At 35.5% G+C, this 18,555-nt stretch overlaps 1 protein-coding gene across 1 annotated transcript in view; it reads left to right on the top strand.

The window, feature by feature from the left end:
• Positions 1–15,899, top strand: part of CHM (CHM Rab escort protein) — a 58,150-nt gene extending 42,251 nt beyond the window's left edge. Inside the window, exons 10-15 of the mRNA XM_082062157.1 lie at positions 1,617–1,721; positions 2,538–2,601; positions 3,546–3,642; positions 7,084–7,176; positions 10,527–10,693; positions 13,938–15,899. Of these exons, the coding sequence (XP_081918283.1) occupies positions 1,617–1,721; positions 2,538–2,601; positions 3,546–3,642; positions 7,084–7,176; positions 10,527–10,693; positions 13,938–14,144 (733 nt within the window). The 3' untranslated portion in view covers positions 14,145–15,899. The remainder of the gene's footprint in view (positions 1–1,616; positions 1,722–2,537; positions 2,602–3,545; positions 3,643–7,083; positions 7,177–10,526; positions 10,694–13,937) is intronic.
• The last annotated feature ends 2,656 nt before the right edge of the window (positions 15,900–18,555 follow it).

The following is an 18,555-nucleotide window of genomic DNA, read 5'->3' on the forward strand; positions in this document are numbered from 1 at the left end:
TGTAGCAGCTCGACTTCCTTGTTTATTTGCAGTATTCAAATGAGTTTTTGAGAATGAAGTCAGTCAGGTTAACAGTAAGAAAAAACTTCCTAAACATGCAAGTAAAGCACATGTTGAATAGAATGTGGCTGAAGCTGTATGAAGAGTACTACATGATGAAATTGAACAACGCGTGTGCTGTTAGACTGTTCTTCTAATTACTGTTCTCAAGTAATCTGTTGAATTTCAGTACAGATATATACATAGTATCCAGATTCCTACTAAATCAGCATTAGAAGTCAGTGCTATAAAAACACACTAATTGTCATTAAGCTGTCCCAGCTGTACACAGCATCGTGTTGCCCTGGGTCAGTTCTCCCTCCAGGCTACAGGAGCAGCTGGTTTACCCGAGTTAGTGGCAGCTGGTTGCTCTGACTTATTTAGGTTTGGTTTGCATCCCTAGTTTTATAGATCATTTTGATCACAGGAACTAATGAATAACGTGAAGTTTCAGAAATGCTGTTTATTCATAAGGCATAACTTGCATGTCAGATATTTACTGATACGGGATAATGTGTTACAATAAAACACATTTAAATCTGTAAGAGATCTCTGATCTAAGGCATCCTTTTGTTTCTTTTGATGTTGCCATGTGCAACTGTGTGTATCTAAATGTGTGTGAGAGAATTTGCTGGTTTGAATCCTGTACATTAAATCGACTGAAACATGGAGGTATTGATGCAGATAAATTTAATTTTTAAAAAATACAGCAACTTTCATACACCAAGAAAAAGTTAAGTGAAGCTAATTTGCTTTATTTGTTTATACAGTAAAAGTTCTGGTGTTCTATAAAACCTTAAACTTTTTTAGAAATCAGTGTTAAGCCTAAAAAGACTTGAGGTCTTGAGGGGTTTGGTTTGTTGGTTGTTTTACTTTTTCATATATTGCCCAAGGCAGGCTAATACATGTTTGTGTTACAATTTGTATATATTGAAGGACTAACAGTATCTATCAAGAAGGTTTCTGTTGCTCTTAAAGCAGTGTGACTTAGTTAATCATTTTCTGTGTAACTTGGAAATAAATGGTGCATTTAGTCACAAACATACAAGCTCAGGGAAGGTCTCTTGGAACAATCCGATGCGCACATTTTTCCTTACATCTCTTAAGTTAATTTGTCACTTAATTTCTCAAATATTCTTGTCAAAATAGACTTGTCTTAGGTAAAGGTTGTTAACTGGGGAGAAATAACGCGGTGATAGGGTAGTGCCTGCCAAATAATTCACAGTGTTACTTTTCCACATGTCATGAGGTAAGAAACCTCTGCCATCTTCATGTACAAACAAATGCCAGTGTTAGTAGCTTATACTTAGTTTTCCATATAAAGTGACCAATTGATTAATTTTCTGATTTAGTTATCTCTAAGGGCACTACGTGTAGAATGTATAAGTCTAGGATTTGTTTATTAATTTCAGTTGAGTTGTTTTAGGGGTTCACATGTTAAAGAAATGGGTAGGTAACTTATTTAAAAAATACAAGCAATGTGTGATATAACTCAGTGTCAAAAACTTACACATATTTTTGTTACCTTATATCCAACTTTCTTATTTTGGTTTGAAGTTTGTTTGTTTTTTTCACAGATGCAAAGCTATTGTGGATCATTTTGGACAAAGAATAAGTGCTAAATATTTTATTGTGGAAGACAGTTACCTTTCAGAGAGTGTATGCACAAATGTGCATTACAGGTATGTAGGAAAACAGTAAACATAGTAAATTTCTTCAAATAATAGTGTATACAGTAGCCTGCAAGTAAAAGCAGGAGACAATAATCTCTTGGGTTTATCTTGGCACTACAGCTTAGTTCTGTTCATGGTTTTTCTCTTCTTCTCTAAACATGAGGGCATACTATATACCTTCTATGTTTAGTTTTTCTTAAATTGTTCTCTAAATCCCCTTTTCCAGGTTAAAAAAATCCAATAGCTTAAGTGTGTTATAGATTTCATTTTGTTAAAAAGTGTTTGGAAGGTGTTTGCTGTTCTCGCTTTAATTAGTTCATGTTTAGAAAAGTATTAAAAGTCATCGTTTTCTCTTATTTTTGTTGTTCTTTCTAAAAGCACTGTATATATACTGCCTTTGTCTTCAATATATTGTAGATGAGGATTAGAAACTTCGATTCATGAGCTCTACCCCAGTGTATTTCCCCAAGTGTCCTGTGCTGTTTGGAACAAAAGTCTTGTAATGTACTGCTACTCATCTTGATCAAATAAGCAAAAGAATTTTTAAAAAATCAGGAGGATGTCCCAGCTGTTTTCTATTATGCCACTGGCTCATTTATTCATCATCTGTTTTGGTCGCTGAAAATATTATGTTAATGTTCTAGATGTGGTCCTGCTTCAGCAACAGGCAAAATATCCCACTAACAATCAGGTTAATAATGATTATATGTTTAAATAGTCATCCCACAGTTTTATGTATATAAATTGGTATTGCCAGAACTATGAGTCTGAATTGCTATTTTTTACATTTTAGGGAAATGCCATAATTGCTTTATTTAATTGCAGGCAGATCTCCAGGGCAGTGCTCATTACAGATCAGTCTGTACTCAACACAGTTTCAGAGCAGCAGGTATGTATCAATTTTGTATCACTTACCTCTTTATGAATCGTATGCATTCACCTTGAGTTGTTGGTAGGAATTAATTCATGCTTTTGTTTCTGCTTGAATCCAGCTTTTTAGTGAGCTCTCTCTGCTGACAGTTGTTTCATTCATTAGTCTATATGAAACTATTAGAAATTTTATTTTATTTTAGTTCAATGACTGGGGTTTCTCTGTTTGGTTGACACTATGTTAATTAAGAGTTTCTAAGCTGCTGTCTTTAAGGTACTTCATTTTGCTTGCTTTTTAATAAACTGTTAGCCTTAGTATTCTGTTAACTGTTAATTATTTATCTTGCCTAAACTTTCTTCAAAGTTCTTAGTTTTTTTAACATCCACTTTTACTGTTCTGAGTTCTTATTGTACACTTTCAGATATTTTAAATGTTTTTGCTTCATCGGTCTTTGCAGACCTTAACTTTAAAGGGTGTTATTCTGTGTTAAGTGTTTATTCTGTATGTTTCCTGTATTTTTACAGGTTAAATAGCACCTACCAAGTAAGAACCAAATGACAGAGAAGTCTCTGCTTCCTGACTCTTGCTTTTAACAGTCTGGCACAAAAGTGCTCCAGTCATTCTCACTTAACAGTGCTTTTCCCAGTGTTCAAATCCAATTTTGCAGTCTCTTGCCATCGGAGTTTCTAAACTGTCATCCCTTTGGGAAGGGCTGTGGTATAAGGTTTTCTTTCTGTTCTGCTGCTGCAGATGTTCCTAACAAAGGAACCTCACTGACTTGGGCAGAAATTCTTGAATGCTTAAATTCTACAGGATTGATTCCACAAATTGTTACTAGTAAACCAGAAAACAAAATTGTATAAACATCTGCAATTCTTTTTCACCGTTACTCAGGATTGTTTTGGTTGGCTTATTCCCCATAATACTGTGTGTTAACAGAAGTTGTTCTTTCTGCTCGATAGGTTTCCATTTTGACGGTGCCTCCAGTGGATCTGGGAAAACCAGCAGTTTGTGTCATTGAGTTGTGTTCCTCAACCATGACGTGCATGAAGGGCACTTGTAAGTACAGGGTATATATGGAATCTTAACTATGTTTTTCCCTTTGACTCTATCAACTGTGAAACAAAATCTAACATCTGTGCGTGTTATCCCTCTGCTGCACCACGAGCAGGTTCTTACCTGAGAAAACAATGTGTACGGGTTTACTCTGAGCAGCAGATGAGGGAAATCGTCCAGTGTCTTCATTCTACAGCAGTTGTGTGCTGCTCCACAGGGCTTAGGAATCATGCTACAAGATTCCTGTTGCAGTGAATTTTTTTTAATTTACATGTGATAATTATTTACTTAAAATCTTTTTGTGATTTCTTTATTTCCAACCAGATCAAACATCAAATGTTCCTTTTAACACTTAGGTGGTTAATAGGCTTGATAGTTTTAAAGTGTTGTTATTGTCATATACTGCATTAGATTTTTTAATTCTAAAGGTATCTATGAGATCACCTTTTTAGAAGGGACATCCCAGTATTTCCAGTAACAACTTACAGAACTTTACGACTCTGTTGTCGGTGTTTTGTGTGAACTTGAAATAGATGAGCAACAAAATGTTCTTACTGGGTATTTATTGTTATTTCCCGATTCTGTTAAATAGTTCACCAGTTTGGAAAACTGTGGAAGAGAAATAGAATTAGAGGTTAACTGACCTAATGCTTTTTAACAAAAAATAAGTAACTGTAATAATAACCAATTTATTTTACTGTTACCTAGGCTCGTGTATGAAATAAGAGTGAACTCGAAATGATTAAGACATTCAAAGTTCTATTTCCATTTCGTACTTAAATAATAAGAAAAGATAAATCTGCAATTAAGAACTTAGTGCTATAAAGCATACTGTTAATATTTATCCTGTAAACAGCTGATTTACTTCATTTAAGGGTTCACAAAACGTATGTAGCCGGAAGCAAACCAAAAGAAGGATTGATGTTCAAGTAGATATGAATTATCAGTTTCATGAGAATTTCTGTGGTGCTGAAAAAAGAATGGTTTCTGTTATTTATTTTTCTCCATAAATTCTTTTCATTTCGGAAGAGAAGGTACTATATTCCTTAATTAAATTTGTCTTCATGTGTTGAAATAATATGGTTGTATTTTAGGTATAGCTGAGTTCTAGTTATGGGACATATTTCATAATTTTTTTAAAAAAACTTTTACGTCATTATCTGCAAATGGGTTTTTAACTGACTGATTTCTCCTTCAAACAATTATTTAAGATAAGTATACAAATACATCTACTCTTTGATCACACTGCAGAAATGACAGGCACATAATCTGTATTGCCAGTTGAGTGGAACCAAACTCCTTCACTTGCCCTAAAAATTGAGACTGTAATGATGAAATCATGAACTAAACTCATCGTTCTTCTTGCTGGAAGAATTACGTGAAGACAGATGTTGGCAACCACTGTAACTAATGCAGTTATACCTGAGTAAATCAAACATAATCAAAATATATACTGATGACTGTGACTCATAGCCATAACCTTAAAGATAATAAAAAAGATTTTATACAAAGTTAGTGATGTGAACTTTAGTGATCTATAGCTGGGTTTTTTTGAGGAAACAATAGATTGTGTTACAGTGGTTGTAAACATTTAGTTAAGGTTACAGAGAGACTTTCACTATCACCACCTGTTTGCATTTCCTTTTTTTAGTACATATTGCTTTTAGACTGAAGGTTTGGTTTTGGTTAAATAAAAAATGAATAATTATGTTTGAATATAATCTCTGTGTGCAATTGGAAAGAAGAGGAGCATGAGGGTTAAATTTGTGGTCCTCCTGGAGTTTGTGTCAAACTTTCTGTGGTGAAACTGTGGCCAGGAAACCATTCAAGATCTGTGCAATGGACTTTTAAATAATGACACAAATGTAGCCAGACTTGAGAGTCAAAATGGAAAAATGTCACATGCATGACATATTATATTGATGGAAAAACTACAGTAATGAACTAAAAAAAGTATCAATTTAAACTTGGTACAAAGATATGTTCAGCTTCTTCATGATACCCTGACAGATAACGTCTTCCAAACAACTGTTCAGTAGCAAATGAGTCTGTTCAGGCTGTTTTATTAAAAGCTTTAAGATGAGGTTTTTAAGTATCTGAATGAATGGATCTGAAATCAGGTGGGATAAAGCTGGTTCTGTGTCTGAATCGAGACCAGTGGAACACAAAGAGGTCAAGAGCTGCATCAAGTGATTCTCTTTTCGAAGGAGTCAGAAACTTCACTTGTTTGCAAAACAGAACAAATAAAGGAAACGTATGCTCTGTGAGGGATCTGTTTAGCAACTTTATTTTCCTGAAAACAACTAAATGAGCAAGCAATCTAAATATCAACTCTGCATTATTCAAGCAAAATTGTGGATTTTCACAAACACAAGTTTGGATTTAGTGACATTGATTCGCCCATGCTGTAGGGTGAGTTTTGATTAATTATACAGTTCCACAAATGCATTTTTGTGTTCCAAAATCTTTTCATGTCATTGTTTTCCAGCATGGGTTTGCTGTGCTCTGTGATTTGTCTCTGCTGTGTACAGAGCACCTCTTGAAACCAAGTACTTGAAATCAGTTTTGCAGATGATCATAAATCCCTACTGGCCTACCCAACATCATTTCTCCCTCGCCCAAACACAAAACTGGTGTTTCTCTCACTTTATAAGAAGGTGAATGAAAAAAATATTGTTGAGCTTTTTTGTTATGTTGTACCACGGGACTGTGTATGCCATAAGTTACGTCGCAGAACACTTATCTGATATTCAGCAACACTTACCTTTAAATTCTCTCTGGTTTGTCACAAACTGCCAGTGTTCCCACTGTTCTTCATTCTCTGTGTGGCTGGAGAGAAACAGTTCACTGCCTGCTCACGTGAGCTGGATCTTAAAACGTGCATCTATTCCCTTCATCACCTATTTACTCTTTAGTACAATAAAAGAAATGGAAATCTTGCTCCAGGGTAGCTTCCTACTTACTCCTCTACAGCTGTACTTAAACTGCCTGTAGCCAAATTTCCAAATTCCCACTGGGTCCCAACTGAGTTCTGAAAGGAGGCCGCTGATGAAAACAGAGATATTTGTGGGTTTCGTATGTTGTTGAACTATTGGACTGTCAGCACTTTGGTAAGAATGTTCTTAGGGTTTACAGAGGTCAAATACAGTGTATTAGCCAGGTTCTTGGTGCTGCTTTTCCTGGTATCAGTAGACACCTGGTCACAGAATGATATTCTCTGTTTGCACTGAAGAGAGAGATAATTATGAGATGTATTGAGAAAATTTGTCTGTCTGGTGTATATATGCTGTGTTTCCACAATGCAGTATTTCTCTGGGTTAAAGGAGGTGATTTGTATGAAGAGCAGTAATTTCAAAAAGCCTGCTATGCCTTTTAAACACTGTAAATGATATTTATATATCTGTGTATTGGCAACTGTAATTAGCTTGTGTTCTCTTTTCACAGATTTAGTCCATTTAACCTGTCCATCAACTAAAACTGCTAGGGAAGATTTAGAGCCTGTTGTGCAGAAGTTATTCAATCTAAATATGGAAAAAGGTAAAAATAAATGAAGTATTAATAGATTATTTTGCAAAAATATTATTTACCCTTGTAACTAGAGCATCAGTTACTGAACATCTGAATGTGTCATCAGAGTCAACATATGGCAAACTGCTATTCAGATATCAGCATTTCAAAGTAAAGGAATCTATTTTGAGAGTGAGATTGATTAGACAGATGTCAGGGGTTTTTGTATTTCATTGTCCGATGTTCCATGTCTTCTTCAGCTGTGGTTTAACTTAAGGCTGTAAGTGTCTCGGACCTTTTTAATTTTTCACACTTTCTTTTTCATGGAAACACATTTGCTCCTCAACATGTCTTTCAAAGGTGCAGTAGTGAAATGAAGTATTCATATTTGTGAATCTGTTTTTCTACACTGTGTTTTTAGTGTTCTATCACTTAGGTATCCCTAACAAAAAATCACAAACCCCCCAGTGTTAGTGATCTGCTGTTCTCCTCCAGCTGCCAGATGTGCTCAGTGCTATGAGCTTCTCAGCTTTTTTTTACCTTCTCTTATTCTAACACTATTGCTCATCCTTCTGTTCTCCAAGTGCTTCCTTGTTTGCTGTTTTTAGTTGAAATTCTCTGGATTCTGCTTGAAGCAGTGGAAGCATAAAGTTGTTATGCACATTCTCAGGAAGACAGATTTCATTTCCAATAATGAACTATTTGGCCCTAAATTGAAGGAAACCTTGCCAGCTACTTTTGTGAACTTTGACCATGAGACAGACAATTTCACAGTCCCAGGGGAAAACAGCTCTTGACAAAGCAGTTGTTGCCTAGAATGAAATTGTCCCTGAGATATTTAGAGCTCGTTCCACAGAAATCTTTGACATTTAATCCCGAGATCATGAATTTAATCATGTTTTTTGTAGATGCTCATAGGATAGGTTGGGTGCACACAGACGATGTTGTTGTCACCCTAGCAAAGCATTTTTAAATATAGTGTGCTCATACTGAAATACAGTAAACCATAGTTCTTCTATGAGAAAACAATACTTGGCTGTCATTGGAAGTGGTTATGTTCATATATATGCAAGTTAGTAAGATGTGGATGTATTTTATAGTATTTATAATTGGTTTGTGTATAATATTTGTTGTTATGCTTTGTGAGTGAAGCATCACATGAATTCAGGTAGAATTTTCTCCAGTTAAAAAAACATGCAGTCTTTTATGTGGCCAATCTTTCTTTTCCTCTCAGGGCTCTGTAACCAAGAACAGTGTTTCATGAAGGGTCAAGTTCAGCTTTTCACTAACTTGTTTTTCTGTGTTCTTTTCCATTTTTACAAGTTTTTTCCTCTACCTTTTAATGAAAAAAACAAATATCTTATTGTTTTTGTTAGACAACGAAGTCTTTAAATAGGAAGTATTATATGATATGCATTTTCTTTTTTTACTCATAAAAAGGCAATTATTTTGATGTCCCAAAGATACATTTTTTTTTCTTAGATTTGTAGTACAAAAGCCTTTACAAAACAAATATGTAGAATACAAGTAGGGTCTGTAAATAGAAAAGTTTATTAGATTGGAGAACTGCAAACACTTTTCATGTTGATTTTTGTTAATTTAAAACCCTCTAATTTCTAACTTTTAGTATTTAGCCTATATCTTAAATTTCCAAGGCAGTGCTATGTGTTTCAGAGGCTCAGTTGGTGAAGGAAAGGTTAGCTTGCAGTTTAGTGTCTTCTAATCATTTGGGGGGGGTTAGCATTAATCTTAATGTTTAAAGTGATCTGGTTTTGAAATGATATATTGTTTAGAACCTGGCTGAAATTCTTCTGTAGGAACTCTGTGATCATAGGGGTCCTCAGGTGCACCGAGGCACTGAAAAGCTAGTTTTCACTGACACATAGGCCTTTTTATCATCAGGATGAGGTAGTGGTCGTATTTTAATTAAAATGTCAGAACAAATACTGTTGGAGTTATTGAAAATGAATCACCAGATAAAGTGAGCACTGGGCCATGGCAGGTCAAAGAGGCAAAGTCACCTGGAGAAGAGGACTCCATTCATTTTCCTGCCTAAATGAGGAAGAAGTAACTTTTATGAGCAATGTGAACTTTTAAATATATTAAAGAGCATCTTGCCCTGTATTAAGGCTCAGACTTTCACAGGCTGATGAATTTAATTTATATTTCAAACTGTTCGGTGTGGGTAGCATCTATTTTTTTTAAGTATTTGACAGTTATAAAAAAATACTGAAGGAATAGCATAGATTTATCTCTTTCTTTTTTTTTCCTAATTCAACTGCTTTAAAATACTGTTTTGAATGCCATTGTTATCTAGAAGTGTCTTCCTTGGAAAGAAGTAAATCTCGCAAGGTCTTTTACAAGCTTCATTTATTTTAGAGGAGGTAAAATACCAAAAGGGGGACAGCAAATATGACAAACAAATAGGATCTATTAAGCTAAGAAACTATATTGTGTGTTCCTCCATTGCATTCTCCTGGTGAAAAAGTGACCTTCATCTTCCCAGAGGTTTTTCTGCCTCTGCAAGGGGGGTTTTAGGAATGTGCAAAGTAACTGCAAGAAGGTACCAATGATGAACAAGCAAGACGTTGTTTATGGTCATTTTGTATTCATAATGAGTATGTTAGCGTAGTACAAGTCTCCAGTACACGTAGATAAATGTAAATTAATTGTTTATTATATTCATTTAGCAGTATTTCCACAGCTTAGAGATTCTACTTACTGCATATCACACATCTCACATAAAATACTCCTGGGTTTTGGTAGTTCTTTATTTGCAGTTCATCTGGGGGCGGGGGAATAGTCTTTGGGCATTTTTCTTTAAAATTTCTTTTATTTAAACCGTAAGTATTAGATAGTTTCCTTAGATTGACTTGAAGACACTCAATCTTAAAGCACACGAAGATCTGCTATGAGAAGAGTTCCCATACAAAGATAAACTATTAAAGGAGGGGAAAGAAGTAGACATCAAAAATACCTTTGCATATGGAATGCAGTAATTTCAAGTTGGCACAGGCTGTGGAGGACTCGGTCAGACTGCTTATGGAGTTTATCCAGAGTAGACTAGATAACATGAAGTGGAAATGCATTAAATTTAGATCAAGCATTTTGGTAGAGTGCTTTTAGGTGATAATTGGATCTTATGTAACATAGTGCATACAGAATAAGTAGAGTTTACATATCTATGGTTTTAAAGGAAAAGTATGTTGAAAAAGCACCTCGGGAAATAATAGAAAGTAAAATTAATTGGCTTTTTAAAGGAAAAAAGTATTTATTATAGTAATTCCATTTTAATAAATAGACTTCTAGTATGCTAGATTACTTATTTCCCGTATTACATGTGAACATAGATTACTGCAAACACTTATTTTTCTTTTCAGATGCTGAAAATGAAGAGCTGGAAAAACCTAGGGTCCTCTGGGCCGTCTACTTTAACATGAGAGATTCTTCAGGAGTTGACAGAAATTCATATGATCGCTTACCCTCAAACGTTTATGTCTGTTCGGGACCAGACTCTGCCTTAGGAAACGACTGTGCTGTCAAACAGGTTGGGCAGATCGATTTGTTCACTTGCAGGCCTTTAATTTTAAAGACCTGAGGAAGTCCAGTACAGTCTGCTTTTGTTCTGGGTTCTTCTGCTTTATGCTAGATAATTAGTACTAACAAATCTATAAAGCTTCACAGCTAGACATACAAAAATCTTGGTAAATGAGCAGAGTGTGTGTCAGTGGAATTGAGAAGGGAGAAAAGCTGAGAAAAGGTCAGTTGATACAGTAATGTTAGGAGTAGCAGATAGTTAATCTGGACAGGTAAAGGAAATCTAGGATGATCTTGGTATAATGGTTACTTGCTCTAATAATGTGAAAAGAAAAAACTGTCAAATAATTCAGAAATATAGATGATAACTCCCAAAAATACATAGGCTTTCACCTGTAATGTTAAAGAAGAGGTGAAGCAGTAAAGCAGCAGTACAAATCGAAGGTCAGAAAAGCCTATCACGTGGGCAGGATCGTCAAAGGAGCGTATTGGCAATCGGCAGAACGTGCAGGGGCACCGGATCTTCAAGGGTAGATGTGCAGAAATTCACGAAGAACTTCATGCCACACCTGGCTTTGTGCCTTCCCTGCTGCTGTTCTGCAGAAGATGAGATAATGCAAAAATGTAGATTTTGTTTTGTTCAATAACAACAAAAAATACAGCTGCAGGAATGCTGCTCCGTTGCTGTTCCAGATCACCATTCTGTGATTCTGTATGTTAATAGATTCTCAAGCAAATCTCTCCCAGCAGTCCCTGTGGTGTCAGGGGCTTTTGGAGCTGACGTGAGAACACCTTGAATCTCTGTGGGATTCACCAGCACTAGTCATTTTTAAAGCTGTTTTTTTAATGGCCGCGTTCAGAGAATATGCGTGCCATCTAGCCAGTTGCAGGGATTTTTTTATCACTAAGTCATAAACCTCTTAAAATTTGTTTTTAAAATGGAAAGGCTGACATAGCCTGAACTGTAGGGTCAGGACAGTATACTTAAGGGCTAATAGTACCCGTCATTTTGCTTTACAAGGCAATAATTTGCCTCCAAAGGGGGTAAATAATGGTAAAGACAAAAAATAAAGCAAGACAATTATTGTGGTAGCAGTTTTAAACTGTAATTAAGTTATTTTCTAAATGAGATTTTTTTAGCTGTTATTTAAAACAGTGCAAGTTAAAAGCTGTTTAAATACACGTAAGCAGCCTATTTCTAATTCTGACAGTCACCTTTTCTAGCATTCAGCTTTGTCTTACCTTAAGACTTTTTCTTACCAGTGACTAATGTTATTATAGATAGAGCTGTGTTTAAATATTTTAGGTGCTGTAGTTAGCCGTTGTGTTAAATCTGCTGACCATCAGCGAGACAGATGTTAAGCAAGTAGATCTTGGAGCAGAAACAATCAAGAGCCTAAAACGTCTCCTTTCAGGAAGAGTAGATTTTTTTTTTTTTTTTTTTAACTTGTTTTAAATTTTGAGACAAATGCTCACTAGTTAGAGTGAAAAATATTTTAGTGTGAATACGTTTATAACTGAAAGTCATAATAGCAAAAAGTGAGGAGCGTATGTGAGAACAACATGAAGAAGAGGCTGAAGATAAAGCGGAACTCAGGGTTAGAACGGACCCGTCCCATCGAGCCTGCAGGTACCTCTAGAGAAGTGGAGGAGGGAAATACATGTACGTTGTTGTGCTTTCTACCCCCAAATCACTTTCATCTTCCTAGCAATGGGCTGGAAGTCTCCAAATGTGACATATTTTCAAACTCATAGATCAGAACACTTAAAAGTGTTAAGTATATTTCTGGAGTTTCAAGGACAAGTGCAGATTTGCTAATAAGTCGTTCTCTTACATTCAGAAACTTAGTTATGTAAACTTTGCCACCAGACTTGCTGGGTAATGTTTTAAAATTACAAAACCATGTATTTGAAGTAGAGAATACATTTTTTGGTATATTTTTTCATATGCTAATAGAAATAGTTTTAAATGGGTATGGAAAAGTGAAATTTAGGGAGCAGAATGAAAAATTAAATTGAACTGAGAGTAGACAGGGTCATTTAAGGAGTTAATAAAGGAGTCCTAAATCCACGTGCTGGCGATACAAATCCACGGCTGATGGGCAGCGGAGTTTATCACAGAAAGCTGTTTGGGACATGCTCAATGATGTATTAATCTGAAAACAATTCCCTCTTGGCCAGGAATCCACATCATGTAATCAGCCTTTGCAGTTGGCAGTAACTGCCTCCAGTGTCAGCTCGCTGGTGCGGTGGCTGGGGCAGGATGAATATCAAGATTAAACGCATTCTGGCCTATGTGGGAGCTCTCATCACAGGTCGCCTTCAGGGCATAGTTTACTAAATAGGCAAAATAGAGAGGCAATATTCCTTTCCCTTTTTAGCGACCCAAAACATCACTCTGATCTGCATCAGGTGTCTCCATTTGCCTTAGAAGCTTAAGGACTTTGAAAAGAAAACCTTTATGGCAATGTGAAGTGCATATTGACTCAGTAAATAATAGGTTCCTGAACCTCTCTAGTTTTGTGGGGGTGTTTGCACAAGAACATGTTTAAGGGAAGTTAACAAAGCTCCTTGCATTCTTGTGGGTTTTTTAAGGATTTTTTTGGCCTCCTTTGTTTTTATAAAATGTCTGGTTTTCTAAGACTCTATTATTTTGGTTCTTTTTCTCCCAGATTTTGTAATTGTATTCTGTATGTTGTAATAACAACTACTGTAATGTTATCAACACTACATTTCCTTTAAACATCTTTCATTGCAGTGGTCAAAAAACTTGACTTTTTGTGTGTACTGAATTTCTAAATCTTGGTAGCATGAGAGGAAGTGGCATTGTAAATTAAAGAGTAGCTCTCCTTTTATCTAAGTAAAGGTTGTTTATACAGTTCTTTTCAGAACAGCACCATTTGTGCACATAGGTGTATTCGTGTGATAACATTGCAATGATAGACATGCAAATTTTTGCAATTTTGCTTGCAAAAAAATCATCTTGGGTATTCTCTAATACAATCTAGAATGACCAGTGTTTTGCTGAAAGCGTTACACTGCAACTTTCCTAGTAGAACGCTGTAAAAGGATAGATCGCTTTTTCTTTTTTCAAGGGCTGCAAGAAGGAATAGCTTTCCCATGTATTTACTGTCAAAGTGTTAAATCATTATTGATCTGAAAGAACAGAGGTTAATGTTAAATATCTGTAAAATATTGCTGCCAGCTATTACATTGCAAGGTAAAGTTTATTTTATGCTTTTTTTTCTGCATAGGCTGAGACTATTTTCCAAGAAATGTTTCCTACAGAGGAGTTTTGCCCACCAGCACCAAATCCGGAAGATATTATTTATGATGAAGATGAGATTGCGCCAGAAGAGTCTGGATTCAGTAATTCACCAGAGACAAAACCTGAAGCCTCAACTGAGGAAATGAGTAGTGGAGGTAGCGCTGCTGTTGAGAAAGCAGATAATGAAGAATGAATTAGCTCTGTTCTCTTAATAGAAGAGGAGGTTGACCCAAACTAAAATGTAAGGGAGGAAGGGTAAGAAAAAGAGGTTTAAGAAAACCATAGTTTGTGATTGCCTTACTTTCCTTAGCTTGAATAATCTTTCTTTGTCAAATAGTTTCATTGATAGCAGAGACATTTCGACACAGTCATAGGTTTGTTGAGAGAATTTGGTTTTGGTTTACATCTTGGAAAGAATCCTCCATCTTTTAAACAGGCAACAGGTCAAAACTATTCCAGAAAAAAAAATGTGCAAGTTTGTTCACCAGTCAGAAGATGACTGGTCCAGTGTATCACAATCCTACTAAAAATCATTGGATCTGCTAATTAAAAAGCTGAAGGTGAGCTTCACAATCTGTCCTTCCAAGTGGTTTTATGAATAGAACATAAAGGCAACAATATAGACAGTTCTGGAGTTGCTTTAGAATATGTAATGTTTGATTTTTAGAATGAAAAAAAAATTATATGGTCTTGATGCTGATGCCAGAATTTAGAAACAAATATAATCCAATAGATGTGCCTCACAGGAAACTATTTTACGTTCAAATTTTTTTTAATAAGATCTAATAGATCACACATTTTCACTAGTGACTTAATCTACTGTAGTCAGGAAAATAGTACAATTTAAATTTAATGCTAGATTTCCCAGCAAAATTTGAAGTCATAAATGGAGTGTACCAGTTGTTAGTTTCCCTGGATTTGTTGCAATGGCCTTTGATAAGCCAGAAGTTTATTTTTTGAACTATGGTGTCTGAGAAATTCAGATGATGATTGAGTTTTTTTGTGGTAGGGAGAACGTTCAACTGGTAATCCCAAAGGTTTGTATTGATCTGGGTTAATAGGATTAATATTAGGGGGATAGCTGTAAATTATGCATTTCATAACGATAAATCATAAAACAATTATACAGTAAAATTTATTGAAGTATTTATAAGCCTAGTTTGTATGAAAAACTACAAAATGAGAATGGTGTTGTAAATGGCCATGATAAACTTGCACTTCTTCTGAACAATGCTTGAAATTAGATATTCAGATGATGTGAAGTATTTAACATTTGCTTAAAGATTTACTTTAAAATGCACACCCAATATATCAGCAGTATGTCTAAATATAGAAATCAGTGAATTTTGATGAGTCAGGGCTTAAATACTGTCTGTAAATAAAGAACGCCATGGAATAATGAATATTCAGCACTGCTGGAACGGGACACATCCAGGCTTTCGTGCGGTTCCGCAGGGCACCTGCTTGCCTTTAAAACGGCTTCATGCCATAAAGGTTAATTTATTTATTTTTTTACAGCATAACTGGTAACAGTTCACTTTGTCTTGCATCATAATACATTGTCCAGTTTGTGTTTCAGAAACTGGTTTGTTAGTGTTTACATTCTTTGTTTCTTGGATAGGCACCGTCTTGTGTATAATCCCGAAGTCCTCAAAAATACGTGGTTGAAACGTTTCCAATGTTAAACAACAGTTATCTTTGGATGCTTGTGATTGAGCAGTTATAGTTATAAGCAGACTGCCTCTTCATTTAGCTTTAATTCTTATGTGTACTGGAAAGCATGAGTGTATGGTAGTTGTATTTAACATCTACAGATCTGTATAAGAACCAAGTGGAGGACCTACTCCCTGTTTGTTTTGCAGCAACAGGGATCCTAGTTGAATTTTTCATCTCCTATGTTTACAAGAAAATCATTTGATGAAAAATTAAAGTTTTGCTTGCAAGTGTGTTTTTCTGTGTTTTCTTTCAATTATGCAAGAAAAGCAGTTCATTCATTAGCTGAGATTTGCTGGTAATTCTGCTGTCTACTTTCATCATGTTGACATCGATAATAAGATTGAAGTTTATGTGTGTGACAGTGCGTTTATATAAGTTGGCAAGTTTATATGAAGTAGCATCTTAGTGCTTCATATCTAAGTGATAATAAGTTTGGAAATATTACAAATTTGATTTTAGGTAAGACGGAATAATATACAAGTTGCGGGCTATGACTTCACACTACATTGAATGCTTAAAAACTATTTTCATGTCTCGTTGGTATGGTGAATGGAAACATAAAATGTTTTTCGTGTGGTACTTGAGTACCCAACAGCTCAGTTGTAGCAGCAGTAGATCAGACTGTTGATCTTTGTATTTTACAGAAATCATGCACCGAAGTGCATTTTGTTCTTGCTTTAAATGATTTAAGCATACAAAGTGAGGGTTAGGCTTATTTGAAGTAGTTTTTAAGGCTTGTCAAACAGGATGTATTCAAAAGATAACATGACTTTTTAAAAACTGGCAATTTATCTGTAGGATTATTAATAAATCAAGTTAAAGAAAGATAAGGTTAATTGAATTTTTAAACAAGTACCTGTATTATCCTTCAAGCACCTTGGAGCTCATACAATATTCACACCTTTTTTTCTAAGAGTGCTTTGATATGTTTGAATTCCTTTTTTAATGTCTTTTTTTTTTTTTATATAACTTGGTTAATTGGATTAACCCTTAATATTCAAGCAGTCAATCTGATGCCATTTTCCCTTCTGCTGTTGTATTGCCTTATCTGTGCGACTACAATTAGTTACTGTTCCTTGGAAGTATTTTCAGCCAGGAAGCTGCTACGTCTGCTTTTTCTGGTGATGATGATGCTTGGGGCCATTTGACAGGTAATCATTAGAACTTGGCTCCTTGCAGACTATGGTGTCTTTTCACTTGTCATTGCAGGGGGATTTATGTAGGTAACTCCTATTAATGTTAATGGGACTTGCATGTGTAAATCCTCCTTGCATCAATGGGAAAATTGACCCCTGAAAAAAATAACTTCGTGTTAGACTTGCTGATTCAGAAACATCCAGATTGTGTGTGGAAGTGGGATGGAGCACATGCTCTGTGCTGGTTCACTGAAATGCTCTGAAGAGGACTTGGGGAATTGTCAGGGGGTTTATCTTTTATATTGTATTTTGTATTTTCTGTACGTTCCCAAATCTTGTCAAAGTTCCTCTTTTGATTATTTTTATGATTCTTTTTATGTAGGTACTATCAGTTTCACTTTCTATACTCAGGAGCTCGCTTGGCTCCTTTTGCTTTGGCTCTCATGGTGTTTTAGGCCTTTTTACATCAGCAACGTGAGTTGCAACAGCTTAATGTTGAGAACAATTTCTAGTGATGTACTGATTAATGACAAGTTGGAAGTATTACAATACTGTTTTCACACAAGATGAGACTACGTCACTTGCAGTCCATAATCTCAACTGTTGAAGGACAAAATAAATTTCCTCAACGCTTTCCCAGGCTGGGAGTGGGAAGAAGAAAGGAAGGACAGACAGACGGAAATGGCTGAAGCAGGATTGTGGTAGTGGGAGGAGAGGATGAAATGGGGCTGTTTGTCATAACCTTCATGCTCCAAGATCAACTGAGTTTTGCAGTTTTATTTCCCCTTCTGCCATGTGAGATTTTGACACAATTTCTAACAGATTATGGACTCTGGGGAAAAATATATATGTGCTTTTCAGAATGAGGCGGCAACAGTTGATCAAGAATGGAATAACATAAATGGAGCGATACCCGGCACATGCACCGAGGACTCGGCAGTACAAATAAGAGGAGTATTTTTTTCTTTACCTGTGGATATGTTTATCCATTCTTTATTTGGTATTTTGTTGCTCAGTCAGTCACTGCTGTAGATCTTCTGAATAATCATCTGCAGTACATTTTAGGTTTTTATTTATCTGACAATTTTATATGAGTAGCAAATTTTATCACTGTGTTTCTTAATATAACATGAAATTATTCAGCAGCACATATCTCTTTTACCTGAAAGCCTTGTTAACTCTTCCCTAATATCATGGTCATTCATATCTACTAATTCTTTCTTTACAGTGGTTTCTATCAATTTGCCTGCTATGGAAATTAAATTTCATTCACTGGTAATTATAAAGCTCTCTTGAAAAAAAACAAACAAAACAAAAACAAAACAAAAAAGCCAACACTCTCCCCTAAGGAAAAGTTCCAAGTCATCCTGTAAAAAGTAAAAATCCAGGTGTCAGAACTACCCTAAGCTGCTCCAGAGATGTCTCCCAGCTTTTGTGCCACAGTGAATGTTCTCTTCACCAATTCATTATCAATACGCTCTACAGATTCTGGTGGGTTATCTGCTGTTGATGCCATTCTTTATTTTTATTTAGGATTGTGGCTACAACTAATGCAGTTGCTAGTTTTCCAGTTCAGGGAGCAAGTTACTGAGATCACATCATGAAACCTGATTGATTTGTGTGTGTATACAATTCTTAACATATTTTTTTCAAATAGTCATAATTAGCTTGTGTATGTGTATGTATTATGACAAAATTATCAACTCATCGAAGTTTATCATTTAAACTTTTGCAGAAATCAACCACTATAGA

Source organism: Streptopelia decaocto (assembly GCF_964273445.1).
Source record: "Streptopelia decaocto genome assembly, chromosome: 10".
NCBI classification, from domain to species: domain Eukaryota; kingdom Metazoa; phylum Chordata; class Aves; order Columbiformes; family Columbidae; genus Streptopelia; species Streptopelia decaocto.